Source organism: Tripterygium wilfordii, chromosome 11, assembly GCF_013401445.1.
Source record: "Tripterygium wilfordii isolate XIE 37 chromosome 11, ASM1340144v1, whole genome shotgun sequence".
NCBI lineage: Eukaryota > Viridiplantae > Streptophyta > Magnoliopsida > Celastrales > Celastraceae > Tripterygium > Tripterygium wilfordii.
In genome coordinates this window covers 13,209,300-13,225,746 of record NC_052242.1, presented here as the reverse complement: position 1 = coordinate 13,225,746, position 16,447 = coordinate 13,209,300, and the positions used below count along the sequence as shown (strand labels likewise).

Genomic DNA, 16,447 nt, shown 5'->3' with positions numbered 1-16,447 from the left:
TACAACTAACATCGCCATCTACTAGGCTCACGTGCTTAATCATCCAATCTTTTATCGCACAATACAAAGGCTAACACATCCATATTCCTTGTAGTTAATATCCTGACAAACTGATAGATATGCTTGCTATAGGCGACCGGAAGTGAGAACAAACATAAAGCACAACACTGAAATATATATGTTTTCTTTTAAAAAGCATGGAGAAACCTTGCTAAATCAAAATTTAGTTGCGGAAAGCCATCAACCCCGGTTAAAAGCAAGAAAAGATACCTTAGATGTAAACTGAAGTTTACTGGCATCCTTTCACACTACAACATCCTAGGCAGTCCAACATTGTGAAAGTGCCGACTGAGTGAAACCTGTAGTTTTTCATTCATTGCGCATTCAATGGTAGCCCTTAAACAAAGATCAACAATAGTTTTTGCCCTTGTAGATGCTACAATACCAACACTTTTCTTTAAAGGTAAAGATCATGAGAAAACATTGCAATATTGAAACAGAGACCAAAAGGTCTAACCATCCTCGCTGAATTATTGACACACATATTATTAACGTTTTGTTGATTCACAAGCATCTAAAAATGTTAATCGTACAATCTTCACAACTTTTTTTTCCTGAATGGAGACAACGGTACAACATTCATAATACATTTTGCGACATTCTCTGGTACCAATAGTTAAAGATTTTCAACCATTAAGGCATTAACAGGTAAGATACATTGTAAACTGATTGTATCAATAAAGGCACAGGCACAGGCACGACAACAATTATTTTGGATCACAAACATTCTTCAAGTTCATATGATCAAAATGCACAGAAGACAATAATATGAAGAGAAACCTTTTTTGCTACTACATTCTAAAACCTACAGATTATTATGCCTCGGAATCATGCCTTGACTAGTAATTGCAATGCCCCGCAAGTCTGATGGCAAGAAGTAGGTTGGCAAGACTAGTGAATACATAGCTTAGAATCTCTCAATTCGCCCAATGCAAACTGGTATTTCAATTTTTTCATTAACCTCGTGCTGTAGAAACAAGGAAACACCTCATTCCTACCAATAACCCAATATATGCAAGTTCTATTCAGTATATCAATAGCAACAGTTGCAACATCTAACAACTACAAGGTAATGAGATATAAGAGTAAAGTAAAACATATTACATATCAAAATTTACAGTTTCTCATATAAAATGCACAAAGAGCAAGGGGGTTGCATTTGAATACCTCCACTTCACTCTCCTCGTCTTTCAGTGGTTAAACATCTCCCCTCACTATCACGAAGAAGGAAACACATCTTTGACTGCAGTGGCAGCGCTCAAGTAATTAAGCGTGTTCCTCAAAGTCTCCTTCTCCCTTTTCAATCTCGCCGCCGTGTCCTCCAATTCCAGCAGTGCCTGCTGCTCCCTCGGTGCTCCCTCGAATGTACTCCCAACAAAAAACGAGAAGGGCGTAGGGAACAGATTCCTCCGCAAATCCTGTGCCTCCTTCTCCGGCTTTCCGTTCAGCCGATTCGACAACCGAATCACATCCTTCATGTATGTCTCCACTTCGTTCGCCAACCCATCCAAATCCTCCTCTCCGGATGGCCGGTCCTCCAGCCACGTCACCTCCGCCACCAGATATGGCTTTGTACGGACCAAATTCGTCACGCGAAATCGCTCCTGTCCCTTACAGATGAGAAAGAACCGGTCATCTACTAGCCGCTCGTGCTTGACAATCTCCCCAACGCAGCCGACATCGGCAGTGCCTGATACGGAGTCGGAGTATATTACACCAAACCGCAAGTCAGTCTCTAGCAGAGTGTGCATCATAATTCGATACCTGAACTCAAAGATCTGCAAAGGAAGAATCGCACCAGGAAATAGCACAAGAGGAAGCGGAAACAATGGGAGCTCAACAACGTCGCCTGATTTTGGAGAGTTCGTGTGGTGCTTCTCGGAGAAAGAAGAAGCGGAGCAACGGAGAGAGTTGACACTTCTGCGGCGACAGAGATTGAGCCCTGTCGGCGAAGAATAAAGGAAACACATACCGTTAGGGTTTGAGGGACAGCGTGGGGTGTAAGCGTTGCAAGGCTTTAACGAGGGTTTGTGAGATGAAATGAGCTGCTGAGGGAGAGCCATTGAAGGAGAACAGAGAGAGTTTCAGATTTATCAGTAAGTACAAGCCGCCATAGCTAGAATTTGACCTCAGTGATTCTACCCAAATCGAATGGAAATTTGAATGATATTTTGGATAACAGGGAGAGTGAGGGAGGGACGAAGGCAGTGTGGGGTAGGATAGTGTGTGTGTGGGTGTGGTTTGGAACTCTCCACGTGGAAGAGTTTTATGACTTTGTCGGATCATCTGAATATTACGTGGCAGGGGGCTGTTCATGGTGAACAAAATTGCAAGGTAGACGGATGTGAATAATGGCTACATCATTTTCAGTCAATTTATAACAAAAAATAAAATCTTTTGGCCACAATTTTTACCTAATTTTATGAGTTTTTCTTCTTCTTTTTTTTTGTAATGGGGATGCTCGAGTTTAAGATCTCTATGAGATATCACATGTATGAGTGTCATCTGAATTATTCGTGATTTTTTATGAATTTTTCTTCAAAATAATAGTCTATACAATTAAATAGCAATATAACACACAATAACAATTATTTAGAAAAATAACATTTGACGATAGTTCAATAAGTATTATTTGTACTATAATTTATCAATGACGTTGCCATTAGTGATGATGCTGCCGAGTTAAAGAATAACGTCTTTAATATGTTTTAACAACGACACTCTTATGAACATTGTCATTAACATTAATGATACAATGACGCTATTCACAACAACATCATTAACATAAACACAGACAATCTCATAATAAACATCCAACACCCCTACGTCCAAAACAACATACCATTTCAACCCAAACAAACAGTCAATTTGTCAATTTCTTTTTGAAAATAACCGACCAATTAGTCAATTTGAAGATCGGTTCAGTTTTTACATTTTTTAACACCTATATCGACTCCCATGGTGGCTGCAACTTGTAGGCACCAAGCTAGGGTCCTCAACGACCCCTCCCAAATCCACATGTAACCCTTTCCGAGATGTAGCGCTGTCTGATCTAAGGCGGGACGAGGGGTCACTATCAAGGTTGTCAAAATCCCGATTTTGATCGTAAGATTGAAAGGTCAAGAATTGTATTCAAATCGTAGTAAAATCGTAAATATGACATAATCGTTTGATTTTACTTAACGATTTTATCGATTTCAATGATCTTGGATAAATGGGTTTGTTATCCATTTATGAGCTATAAACAATGGGCTAATGGACAAATGGATAAATGGGCTTATGGCCTTCTTATGGGCAAATGGGACCAATTAGGCAATTACAATTTATAAAAGTCTGAATTTAGTGACCTGTAACCTAGGTAAATTGCAATTTACAATGATTTGTCGATATCTCATTCTCTCTTGAGTCTCGCTGCTGCTCGACATCCACACGGACCATACCTTCTGTCCTTCACCATCCATCCCAAATTTAGTAACCTATCCTAGGTCAATTCTCCAGCGAATATTGACCATCAACCTGAAGTCTCGAACAATTTATTTCGTGATCCCGAACTGGAGCCCTGCTGAGTTACTTCCATCACGACGAGCAAGAGCAATGCTTGATTTCGACAAAATTATGTGAGTGTTTCTCTTTAATTGTTGATTTGTGTTGATGGTTTATAGTTCATAGTTCCACAACCTTGTTCATAGTTATGAAATTATGAATTGTTTCTTTCTATTTCATGGGCAACAATGCATGAATGGAATGTTAAATGTAGAGTGTAGTTGTGTAATATACGTGTTGGGACTTGCTGGTGTTTGTGGGTTTGCCACAATCAGACACAAAACACAAAAAATTCTTATCTCTTATTTTCTTTTAACTATATTAACTTATCCAGTTTAAGTAAATTAAAGGTTTGTTTAATTTTGTTGGTGTTTGTGGACATTAATGAAAGAAAAGAAAAGTTTGTTTCCATTAGTTTCCATTAAAGGTTTTATACTTTAATGAATTTTTTTTGGTAAATGATATTAATTATGGATGGATGTATGCCATTTTAGGTAGTCAGTGATTTTAATTTGTGAGTTATGCTTATGTTTGCCTTACAATTTTTTTGAATAGTGTTGTAAATCCACACTCCTATACACACCAATAATGTTGTCAGTTTTGGGTTGTTAGGTTCCTAAGGATATATTGGACCCGCACAGCTTTGTTCCTCCTTAGCCTAGCTATTAAGGGCTAAAGCCCATGGGACAAAGTCCAACTTACTTGGGCTAGGAAAAGGCTTTGCTGGTGTAATGAGGAAGGGATTGATCTTATAAAGTGGAAGGCTTCCACATCTTTTACTGATGTGGTACTACTTAAAACTCTCTGTACTCGTGGACTGGGTTATGCCAGACCCAACAAATGGAGTAGAGGTTATGTCCAACTGGATCGAATTGCTCCGATACCATGTTATAAATCCACACCCCCAAACACACCAACAATATTATCCGCTTTGGGTTGTTCGATTCTTAAGGATACATCGGCCCGCACGACTTTGTTCTTCCTTAACCTAGCTATTAAGGGCTAAAACCCATGGGACAAAGTCCAACTCACTTGGGCTAAAAAAAAGGCTTTGATGGTGTAATGAGTGAGGGCTTGATCTTATAAAGTGGAAGACTCCCACATCTTACCGATGTGGTACTACTTAACAAATAGGAAAATACATGATGTCAATAATTTTTTTTCAATGAAGATTATATTTCAACTTCTTATATAACACTTATTAAGAACGACAAAATGTACATACATCATTATTATGTTATTTTATATTTATTTTTGATTTTTTTATAAATCTTATCATTTTATGATTTTATATTACCGACCTCTCATATCGATCTTGAGTAAAATTTTGATTTTGACAACCTTGTCACTATCACTTTTATTTCGTTTGATTCTCCTTTTTTACGACGACAATGCTGATCGAGATCCTCCGCCCAGAGTCACATTTTTTGACGGGTCCCGAACACGGTTTCTCACCGGGTACAAAACAACCACCGTTGACAACTTGACATATGAGAATGCGTCACGTACTTGCTCCACACCGTCTAAATTCTTAATAGTGGCATTTGCGTAAAAACCAATCAACCTGAAGGTGGGAATTGTAAACGGACACACAAAGTTTTCCGTATAAATTGAATGGCAAGGCACCCATTTGGCTAACAAATCCCTTCAAAACAAAGGAAACTTGATTCGTGTGCAGGTGGTAATAGAAAGAGAGAGAATGGCCGTAGAACCAGTTTATGGTGTCCACACTGTTGATTCCTGGACCCAGCACCTCAATAATGCGAAGGAGTCCAAACAACTGGTATTTAATCGTACTCGTCTATGTTGTTCTGAAAATGTCTATGCTCAGCTTCTGACATTGTGTTAACTTTAATGGGTTTTCCTTTCCATCGATTTTAATGGGTTGTCTTTTAACTTTCTTGTTGTGTGGTTTTTGTTCAGTTTGTTTTATCGGGTTTGATTTGGTTCTTGGTATTGGCTAAGTGATCGTGTTGTTTCTCTCACGAACATGTACAGATGAGATCCTCGAACATGTCGTTAGGGTTTGTGTGGGTTCATTTGTGTTGCCTGCAGGAGCGCGTTCTGATTTTTTTTTTCCTATTCATGTGATGGATTACGAGTTTGGTTGTTAGTTTGACTTTCTCGTGTCTTTGATCGCTTGGGATATCTGGATTTAAGTGTAATTGTGAGAACATTGGAACCAAAAATGTCAAAGCTTATGTGATTTAGGTGATCTTGTCCTCTTGTGCTGGAAGGTGAGGGTCTGGTTGTAAGGCCATTCGATTTAGCTTTATAACTTTAGTCTTATTGTTTGTGCATAAAGGTAAAACCAATTTGATCATAGGAGAGCCCGTAGTTGAGTGGTTTGGAACCTCACCACACTGATGGTGTAAGGTTGAAATTCCCCTCCACAAAATTCTTGCCTATAATGCGAAAGATTTATTGGCAATCTGCTCTGTGGCATTGTGCAAGCACTTAGTACATTTAGTGTTGGTTGTTGCCTAATCTTAAAGTTCTTCTACGATTGTATTCAAAAACAATTCCTAATTTTTCTACTGAGGCTGTAAGTCTGTAAGGAAACATGCAAAGAAGTGTCTTTTTGTGAGAAAAAAAAATGCCCTTAAATCTACTTCCGAAGGAGCCTGAGAACACTGTTGTGGCGCAATTACACACAATTTTTTGCTTACTTGGGTGATGGGTTGTTATCTGAATCTGTATTGCCTTCTGTAATTGTATTTGCTACTTGCTAATGCTCGCTCTTGGGCAAGGGGTTTATAACTTGATTAAACAGTCCAGTTTAATTACACTCTGAGAATAATTCCTCCCTTTGTGATAATTCGAGAATAATTATTGCCTTATGTATTGTTGTGAGATTCATATCCACTTTATTTCCCATCTTATGTGATGCTCTTATCCTGCCCTTACAGTTTGTGGGAGTTCTGATAAGATACAAGTATGATCTATCTTGTTTCCTGTGTTTGCTATTACACTTTATTTGGCATATATGCCTGTACTTTTTGTAGTTGTCATCATAAGAAATGTATTTTGGCAGGTTGCCGTGGACTTTACAGCTACTTGGTGTGGCCCTTGTCGTATCATTTCCCCAATCTTTTCAGAGTTGGCCAAGAAATTCACTAATGTCATTTTCTTGAAGGTTGATGTGGATGAACTGAGGGTAATGTACTTTTCATCTTGAATCAGTATCTTTATTAATGCACAGCTCAGCTAACACAAATTTTATGATTGAAAATGTTCATCCATTCCTTTTATCTCCGACATATGAAATACTTTTGTATATGCGCAGAGTGTTGCTGAGGAGTGGTCCGTGGAGGCAATGCCTACGTTTATTTTCTTGAAAGAAGGCAAATTAGTGCACAAGATTGTGGGTGCCAGGAAGGAGGAACTAGTGCAGACGGTTGAAAAGCTTGCAACTGAAACTGCAGCTGCTTGATGCATGAGAATTGCTGTGACTTTCTAGCTGCTTCTAATAAGAACTTTAATGTTATCTAAAACGTATGCTTATATGTTCCCGTGTATTGCTACATATTAATCTTATGGATTTGGGTGATGTTGGATAACTAGAATGAATGCCTTGTGAACAGTGGTTCCAGTAACATTTTGGCAACCAATTTATGGTGAATTTGCCTTGTATGGCTTTGTTATGTTAAAAGCTTGACCCGCTATTATATTAGGTTGGGTGAATTCCATTATCCTGATTCTGTTTTTCTTTCTTGCTGAGAGCCAAAAAAAGATTGCCCTAGCTATTCTTGGTAGCTTATGCATACTTTCAGCAAATTCAAGTACAAGAATGCACATTGTTTCGTTCACAATTCTTTGATTTACATCCTTTCTCTAAATTATTGGAAGTACAGTACAATTCACAAAGTAAGACGTTGATTTGCCATGCCCATGAGTATGGTGCCACTGATAGTGCACTGTGTACTGGGGCCAATGTGCTGAAGGGGACAAAAGGAACCTTATCCAAAGGACAAATTGATGAGAAACAGCTGTAGCAGAAAAAAGACATCAACAAGACATTGACGAGAACAAAGCAAGCAGAAGTTGACAAGAACAAACAAAGAACGAATACCACATGTTTTCCCACCGAACACTATTCCGAGAACAAACAAAGCAGAAATTGACAAGAACAAACAAAGAATGAATACAACATGTTTTCCCACCGACACTATTCTTTTCTTTCTGTGAGTGAACAGAGAATGTGCAACAACGATGGTGAACTTGACGATTATATCTCTTAACGCAAACAAAAAGTCTCGAGTTCAAGTTCCATTGATATTTTCATTATCACAATTTATAAGATGAGCTCTTACTCTCAACTAATCCATGAGACAGCTGGTTGGATTCGACGTTACAAAAAAAAATAGAGCGCGTGCCTTGATAACCAGATACTACTGAGTGTCGTGCTTTTCTAGCATCAGATAGTGCAACTTTGTTCTAAGTTGTAACAGACAAAGATGGAACTAAAGGAACTAGCACTCTTATCGATTTAACAAAAATTTAGTGGATATCAATAGTGTCTTTACATGATAAATAGTACCCATTCCCACTGCTGCTTTACTAACAACAACTTTGCAGCTTTACATTAACAACAATTACAGTATTACACTTTCTTAGGAAAAAAAATAAATTATTCCACTTGCCCATTTCACTCTGAAAAAGGTAAGAGAACTGACTGTCGTGTGCACATTTCAACTTTCAAGCAAAGGCACTTCCCCGAAAGGACTAAAGCCATTTCCCCTCATACCATAATATTGGAGGAGAATCTTCAATGTAGCTTTAGCTCTTGTTTTCTTCTTTAGTTGCTTCAGAGCCTGCCTTGGCAATAACCATGCTAATAGTGTTCTCGATTCGTCGCTTATGGTCTTCTTAAGTAGTTTTACTCTCTGTAGAACAAACAGCTTCAACTGATAAACTCTTTAACACATTCGGACATGGGTCTGCACCAAAACTGTTTATAGTCACCGAGCAACTCTTCTGCCCTAAGCACATCTGTGAAGTGTAACATTTGATAGAGAGATATTAGTAATAGCTAGGTTGAAAATGAAGGATACTAGAAAAAGAAAAATGCAGATAGATCTTTATATTGGAGACTTGCCTTTTCTACGATGGCTTGAGAGTTTGGTGCATGGCATGTCCCTTTATGAAAACTTCCACAAGTTCCTGAAGGAGTCCCAAAACTTGCAAATTTGATAGTTGATATGGTCTGCCCAGGAGCACAGTGCAGGTGAACCTCCTTGTGGTGAAGCATGGTTGATTCCGGCGCAAAGTTCTGACTACTGTAATTATGTGCAGCATGGTGGTGCTCTAATGCATTAGCGCAAACATTTGTTACTGATCTCTTTACAAGCGATATCTTTGAAACGTCTCCACCAAGTTCTTCAAATACCACCAATAGATTTTGCGTCGGCTTTATCCAGGACCTCGGAACATGATACCTGCAAAACACGAATGTTAGTTTGAATTCAATTGTCAAATCCATTTATAATTACATTATTGAATGTTGCGGCAGTACCATTGCTGGGTTGGTTGGCCACAACCAAATTGACACTCTGAAGAACGGAATGTCCCAGAGTAACTACAGCTGCTGCAATCTCCTTTTGCATATGCCATCCAATATCTTCCAATGCTTTGCCCGTTGATCCATACTTGGCCCTTTCCCATACTTCGCATGTCCAAAGCCAATGGCTCATTACCTCCAGGTGCATCGAAAGAGGCCTGCATGATCCACCATGCCACTTTAGCTTCTGAAAATCTAAACTCGCGTTCATTACTACGCTCTACAGTTCTTTGCATCAGTTTACCTTATGCCATGTTAAAGGTCGCTGCCTCTGAATAGCAAGTGACTCTTTCATCCAATCAACAGATGAAGCTCCATTTGGAGAGACCAAATTCATTGCCTCTCCTTTCAAGCCAACCTGTATGGCAAAAGTCTCCAAAACATCACAATTTGCCCGGATAAGGAAGATGAAATGCACGACAGCAGCATTAGTAGTGCATTACACACTTTCTTACCTGGTAAGACCATTTTTCCCATGTCAAATCTTTCCTTCCCTGGTTAAGGCCCTGCAGTAGAACTGGACCTACGATTCCTGTATTCCATGTCTCGAAATGCATCCCAATGTTCTTTAACAGAAATGTGGAAATATTTAGTCAGTAACAGACTAGATGATGTAAATATGTAATGATTTAGGTAATAACTCTAGCTTAGCTTCAAGGGCTCCATAGTACTTAGAAGACAAGAACTGTCCCAGCCAACAAAATAACTCGGGGTTAAGTTTGGGAGGAGGGTTCGCAGTGGTTGGGGGATGGGAGGGGAACATGTAATGCAAACCGCATTTAGAAAGTCATGGGAAGGGAACTAACCTGTAATCCAACAGCTACACTGAGCAGCGCAATTTTATTAGTTCCAGCATGAAGATTGACTGGTCCACTAAAGGTAAATCCTCTGTTTTCCCTGGAACCGAAGGCTGATCCTGCAATAATAACATAGTATTTGCTGAACTATGAGTATGAAGGAAGCACCTTGTTAACTGTGCAAATAGACCAGGAAAAAAATGGATCCAGAGAAGTCGCTGTATAAAATAAACTTCAACAACATACCTGAAAATTGACCGTTGATGAAGACATGAACAACATGGCCTGCAGAATGCACAGCGAGGGTGGGCTTCTGTCCTCCTCGTAGAAATGATTCTGACGAACTAATGTCCACACTGAAATTGAATGCAAACTGGATAATAAAATTTTACAATGCCAACTGTAACAAACTTACTTATATGCGGATGATTAAAGTAAAAAGACACATCTTCTACAGATTTTTTGGGGGTGTGTATGTGTGTCTCACTCATACAAGAAGAAACAAATAGACTAACATAATTTTATCAGTCGACCAGGAAGGCTAGAATTTAAACTTCAAAGTGGACAGGGTTTCCCAATGCTCACTAGGTTCATATAATCATATCATATTCCGAATCCTCACTCTCCCCAACCCATTCCACTTACCTACTTAACAACTAATCTTTTGCGAAAGCATAAGAATTGAGATTCATGGTAGCTGATAGTAGGAAGAAGCACATTACCGCACTAGAGCATGGCATGAATATTATATGAACTTTGAAATTTGAATATCCTTCTCCCCGTAGATGCCAATGTGAAGAACTTAATCCATATTGATGAATCAAAACCAGTCAAAGTCAGATTGTCCATTTGTCTCAAAGTAATGCAAGCTAAGATGTGCTATTATGTTATCCCCAGATTCTCCAACATACTAGTATCAACTACTCTAAGATATATTCAGAGATATTTGAAAACCAAGAAACTCATATTTAGATTTATTGCCTTGGATGAGCCTAACCTGGTTATGTACCATAGATAGTCACTATTATCTCTGGTGACATTTATCTGCTCCAAAAGTCCAACAGATGTTATTCTTGAACTGTCCGCCAATGAAGAGATATCTTCACCATAAGTCATCCATGAGAATAGCTGAGTATTGGCAGGGAACATTTGCATTTGTGAAGTTTGAACTCCCACCTAAAAGTAAAACATATGACCACATATAAGCGTCGTGATGTTTAAGTCTTGAAATTAGTACAGATTCTATGTTCTTGACTGTACGAGTTGATTTTACTCTAGAAATGATTTTTGTGAGCAATCTGAAAGGTTTCTTACTTTTGCAGTGTTATAGACTTCCATTCTGCAATCAGGAAGAATGCTAATAGACCAAGGAGGTAAATGATAGTGCCTATTATTGAATATAACAGCAGCAGCAGACTTTGGATTATAGTTGGAGAGAAAAGCTGCACAAGTTCCAGGCCCTGAAGAAAATATATGAGCCTGCAAGATCAACATAATAAAGGTTGCATCGCATATATCAGCACATGCATAGTTATATGAATTCTCTTAGGATCAGAAAATTTTGAATAGAGATATGACCTGCTGATAGGTTCCAAATGAAGTCACAGTTGGATCTGAAGAGACTAAAGCACGTTCACACATCTTAATAGCTTTGTGAAGCCCTTTCAGGTGACCATATTTCGGTTGCCTAATCAAACCTGAACAGAATGAAGTGTCAATTGTTAAGAGTTTAACATTCTAAGTTATATAATCAAAACACAATGTGCAACGCGTAGTCAGGTAAAAAACCATTGAACTAAGAACTACACAACTTCGCAAAAAACTTTGATAACAAAATCGGAAAAAGTTAAAAAGTGAGTGAAACAAATCTCAGGACTCAAAACTGGAAATTCCATGGAGTGTATTGAAAACGACTGAAAGACAAACTTGAGTTGGGGGAACCAGAGATTCAGTTTATGGAATAATTCCAAAGCCCAAATATAACTGAAAAAACACTAATGGGGTATTATAATATGTTTCATATTCTTGGCTCTCTCACCATATTCATCTATTGGAGCATCATAGTCATAACTGGTTGTAATGAAGGGGCCTCCAGCAGTGCGTCCAAAATTGGTTCCTCCATGATACTACCATAGGGATAAACCATAAGCAACACTAGCAAGATTAGTCGACCATAAACAATAACACAAGTCTCTCGACATAACTAACCATATAGTAGCTGAAATATGAGCCACCCTTTTGTATAAAGCGAGCAACTGCAAATGCCAAATCTTGAACTGGCCGCTGATGAATTGGACCTCCAAACTCCGTAAACCTTTCATTATGTCCAATGAGAAGAAAAATTCAGAGGACTAAACTTTTCTTTCACTTATCAACTTGAATGGCGTCATCTTTAGTAGCACTTACCAACCACTCCAAGCTTCAGTCCACAGAGTAGGCTTGTAAGGTTTGTTGGGAGAGAACGCATCACAGTAAAAACCATTACATGCATTTATCTGTTGGCAAAATTTGAAGGAACGAAGTCGAAATTCAATATTCAAAAAAAGCGTTATTTACATAATTGAGTTAAAGCATCAGAGTAATAAATAAGAAGTAGAGATGGACTTGGTTAAAATGAAAAACATGAGGTAGCTCACCACAGGGTCTGGGGCATCATCTTCCTTGCACATTACCCATGGAACGCCGGTTCCCAATCCAACAGCCATTTCTGCTGCCCAATTTACATATGAATGACCAGCAGCTCCAAGTGCCTGACTCAGGCCTCCATACTCATTCTCAATCTGCTCAATCAAGAAATGAGAAGAAGTAGATGCTTTGTGTTATGTTTTAGAGTAAAAGCATTGATATTAGGAGTGCACAACTCATTTATATAGTCCGCTCTCAATAGAACAAAATGCTAGCAAGAAGATGCCGATGTATTTCACAAGGCTCCATAGTCCATTCTCATACTCAGAATTGAAACTATAAAAAGACATCATATGTCACAAATTACCTGAGAGAGGATGATTGGACCACCTTGTGATGCAAACAAATTCTCATTCTTCATCATTTGGACAATCTTCTGGGTAAACCCTTGCATTGCAGCCTGCAAAAATCCCAAAAAAATGGAGAATTAAATTTCAGATCTAAAATCCATGTCATTGTATTCATTGTACTCTCTTTCTTTTTCTAATAGGAGGATTTATTCAGTAAAGACTTAATGAAACATAGAAAATTGGAAAAGGAATGAACCTTGAAAGGCCCATTGTTTGTTCTGAAGCTAATTCCAGGAACATACTTCAACCAGACAGGAAATCCTCTGTACCAAGCACCATTCATCACACAGACATAATAAAAGCTGATTAAAAATATAAATAAAAAAGGTAATCCTAAAAAAAGAAGAAGAAAAAAAAGCTGCATTACCCAAAATTCCATTCTGCACAAACATAAGGTCCAATGCGAAGATGAACATACAATCCCACTTTTTGTATAGTCTTAATGAACCCTACCAGGTCATATCTTCCCTCAAAGTTGTACTAAAGGTAAAGAAGATAAAGCATTTCAGACAGAGAAAAACAGAAGCTGAAAATCATAGAAAGCTTGAGAAAATATACTGGAAAAGAAAAAGTAGAGGAGATCCATGAAATTACATGGCCAGGAGAAGGTTCATGGCCATTCCAGAAAACATAAGTGTCTATAGCATCTAACCCTCCATCTTTAGCTTTCTGTATAAGATCTTCCCACATCTGCAACCAAAAACCCAGTTCAAGAAATCTCAAAAAATCCACAACAAATCCGCATATTTAGCATAAAAATGTACAAAAAAAAGTAGAGATGAAAGGGAAAATACTTCAGGGGTACTTCTGGGATAGTGTATGGAGCCGGAGATGAGGATTCTCCTTTGGCCATTGATGATAATGGCCTTCCTATCATAGGTCACGGTGCATTGTATGAGCCTAGAACCCAGTAGCAAGAACAATAGAAGGAAAGTTGCGAGCTTGGAAACCGAGTCAGTTCCCATTATCACTCTGGAGGGAAATTTCAAACTGGATTTATGAACTGCTCTGATCTAGTTCCACATCCACTGGTCCTCTACACCAGTCACTATTACACTTGGCTAAAAATCTCCATTACTGGCCATAAATATAATACCTTCCGTCTATGTATTATATTATATAGAATGATTGAATATATGCCCATATGAGCTGGAGCTTTTAGGCGCAGAGGGAAAGGTGAAGACTTTAACAGTAATAATAACAAAAAAAAAATTAAAAGTGTATGTATTTGATCTTTGTCATTATGTTGAAAATGCTAGAGACACGTCTGAGTTAAATTCAAGCTGGAAAAAGAAGCAATGCCCAACAACACTGAGTAGACAATTCTTTTTTTCATCAAACTCAAAAAGTGTAGAGAGGAAATTAAGAGACATTATTACACCTAAAGCCCCAGTTATAGGACTTTTTTTTTTCTGCGGGCTAGAAATAGTATACACTATACAGTGTAGGGTTAATCATAAGAACTTCTCAACCGTCAAAACACTACAAAATTCCTGAAAATTAATAAGTTCAGGCAAAAGATTTTTATTTTTCTGTATTCTAATTGTGTAATGGGTATTTAAAAAGTGTGCTTTTTTGGAATTTTGATTATTGTTGTCTAAAGTTTGGATTTAACAAATGTCTCTAGCAAGGGTCATAAGCAACTTTCATTATGAAGACATTCATTATACATAGCCCATGATGCTTCTAAGCAGTATCTTTATACTCAGAAGGTGACAAATGACAATATCTTATCGTATATATATATATACACAGAGAGAGAGAGATATTTGGTCATCTGACTTGTTGTCTTTTGTTTACATAGTGAGAAGAGAAGGTGAAGGTGAACAAAGAGACATTATTAAAGTCCAAACCACCGCAAATATTGGATGGTCATGTGCGGCAAGCCCATCTGCATGCACCGTCACTCATGTTCGTGGTTCATGGATGGTGGGGTTGTTAATTAATTTTCATTATCTTTGGTTTTGGAGATTGTCTCCCAAGTTGCCTCTAACATTGATCAATGAATTCAAAACTAAGCAACGAAGGTTGGCTCCAATTCAGCACAACCACTCTCACTTGTGTAAGTGTAAACACATGATCATCAATATTATATTTGTGTTGCTTTAATCATACATACAAACATATATATATATATATATATATATATATACAGAAATTCTCCTATGTGGACAAAAAGTGTGGACCAAGTTTGTGGACTTGTTTTTCAACTATAGATGTGATGAGTCCCATAATAAATGTGTGGCCCCCACTTATGTTGTGATTGATTACAACCCTTGGATCACACTTTTTGGTCCACATAGGAGAATTCCTATATATATATATATATATATATATATATATATATATATATATATATATATATATATATATATTCAAATAGCAAAGAAGAAGAATGAAGATGTTTAATCGAGATGGGTGATTTGCAATTATTTAAATCAACCTCCTTACGTCTACTTATTATCCCATTTCGGATTGATATAACTCAACCGGGAGACATATAAACAAAGATCAAACACTTCTTACACAATAAACGCGTTGTTTGGGCTTAAGTACTACGAAGATGACACATGAGAATGAATTTGTACGATCTCATGACTCAGAACATATAATATTTATTAATGTGTTGAATCTTCAATTTTCTAACTAATATCTTGTGGATTAGTGTCGGTGACATTTACATTTCAATTTAGTTTCACTCCGTGTTTACATTAATTATTCAACAAATAACCATCTAGCTAGCATCATGAAGTCAGCATCATTTCTAAAGTACCAACAAATTATTAAAGATGAAGAGGACTAATGGATTGAAAGTTAGTGGCACCTAGTCATTTTCAAAGTTTATATGTACTTCGTTACTTTAAAATTAATTGTGTCCACCAAGAAAGTATGTACAAATCTCCAATTGCATCATTGCCCAATATTTTCTTGACCTAACTCTGTTTTTGCATGCATATGGTAGATTTGGGAGCTTAGTACAAAATATATTCGAGTCCAAACTAACAACAACCATTTTTTCCGAGCTTTTTGTCAGTATAGATTGGATTGGGCATGAGAGAACAAAATTGTGCAGATTTGGATCCAAAGCGGATAAATTGTGGCTAGTTTGGACGGGGGACTTGGATAAAACCAATCACTAATCACTAATTAACTATTAACAACTTCTATATGAGACCAAATATTCAACCATTGCCAAGATAAATAAATTTCAATATTTTTATTAATCTGCTAATAAAAAAACCATTGATAAATGTATAAATATACCGTTTTAGTAGCTGAAGCTAGAGTGAGCATTAAGCAATTGGACGCCGTTTGCGCGCCGTTTGTTTCTCTAGTGTTTTTCGATGTGTTTTGGTTTTGGGCCGTGAGTCCGCTAGATCTCCGTTCCGTCTACGTCGGTGCGTGTGGGTTGATTGAGGACCCCGAGAGATTCTTTGTCCGCTTCTTCCGCA

General features: G+C 37.8%; 3 protein-coding genes across 4 annotated transcripts; 1 reads left to right on the top strand and 2 right to left on the bottom strand.

Annotated features, from left to right (window-relative positions):
* Positions 1-8: 8 nt before the first annotated feature.
* LOC120008514 (lon protease 2-like) lies at positions 9-2,300 on the bottom strand. Of its 2 annotated transcripts, none has more exons than XM_038858860.1 (2): positions 1,228-2,300; positions 9-359 (listed from the first exon to the last, which is right to left on the bottom strand). In XM_038858860.1, exon 1 carries the CDS (start codon positions 2,121-2,123, stop codon positions 1,278-1,280), a length of 846 nt encoding a protein of 281 aa, XP_038714788.1. In that variant the 5' UTR covers positions 2,124-2,300; the 3' UTR covers positions 9-359; positions 1,228-1,277. The 2 variants fall into 2 exon arrangements, with proteins under 2 accessions (XP_038714788.1, XP_038714787.1); XM_038858859.1 differs by lacking the exon at positions 9-359 and adding an exon at positions 584-1,054.
* A 2,929-nt stretch (positions 2,301-5,229) lies between these two features.
* On the top strand, positions 5,230-7,301 carry LOC120009928 (thioredoxin H-type 2-like). Its single transcript, XM_038860663.1, has 3 exons — positions 5,230-5,386; positions 6,638-6,760; positions 6,890-7,301. The coding sequence occupies exons 1-3, from the start codon at positions 5,303-5,305 to the stop codon at positions 7,034-7,036; spliced, it is 354 nt and encodes a 117-aa protein (XP_038716591.1). The 5' UTR covers positions 5,230-5,302; the 3' UTR covers positions 7,037-7,301.
* A 762-nt stretch (positions 7,302-8,063) lies between these two features.
* LOC120009673 (beta-galactosidase 5-like) lies at positions 8,064-14,233 on the bottom strand. The gene is made up of 19 exons (XM_038860345.1): positions 13,790-14,233; positions 13,590-13,685; positions 13,363-13,475; positions 13,192-13,258; positions 12,953-13,045; positions 12,597-12,740; positions 12,367-12,455; positions 12,169-12,274; positions 11,999-12,086; positions 11,539-11,657; positions 11,275-11,439; positions 10,958-11,136; positions 10,207-10,316; positions 9,970-10,079; positions 9,619-9,729; positions 9,408-9,521; positions 9,119-9,321; positions 8,702-9,041; positions 8,064-8,595 (listed from the first exon to the last, which is right to left on the bottom strand). Exons 1-19 carry the CDS (start codon positions 13,958-13,960, stop codon positions 8,473-8,475), a joined length of 2,541 nt encoding a protein of 846 aa, XP_038716273.1. The 5' UTR covers positions 13,961-14,233; the 3' UTR covers positions 8,064-8,472.
* Positions 14,234-16,447: the final 2,214 nt, after the last annotated feature.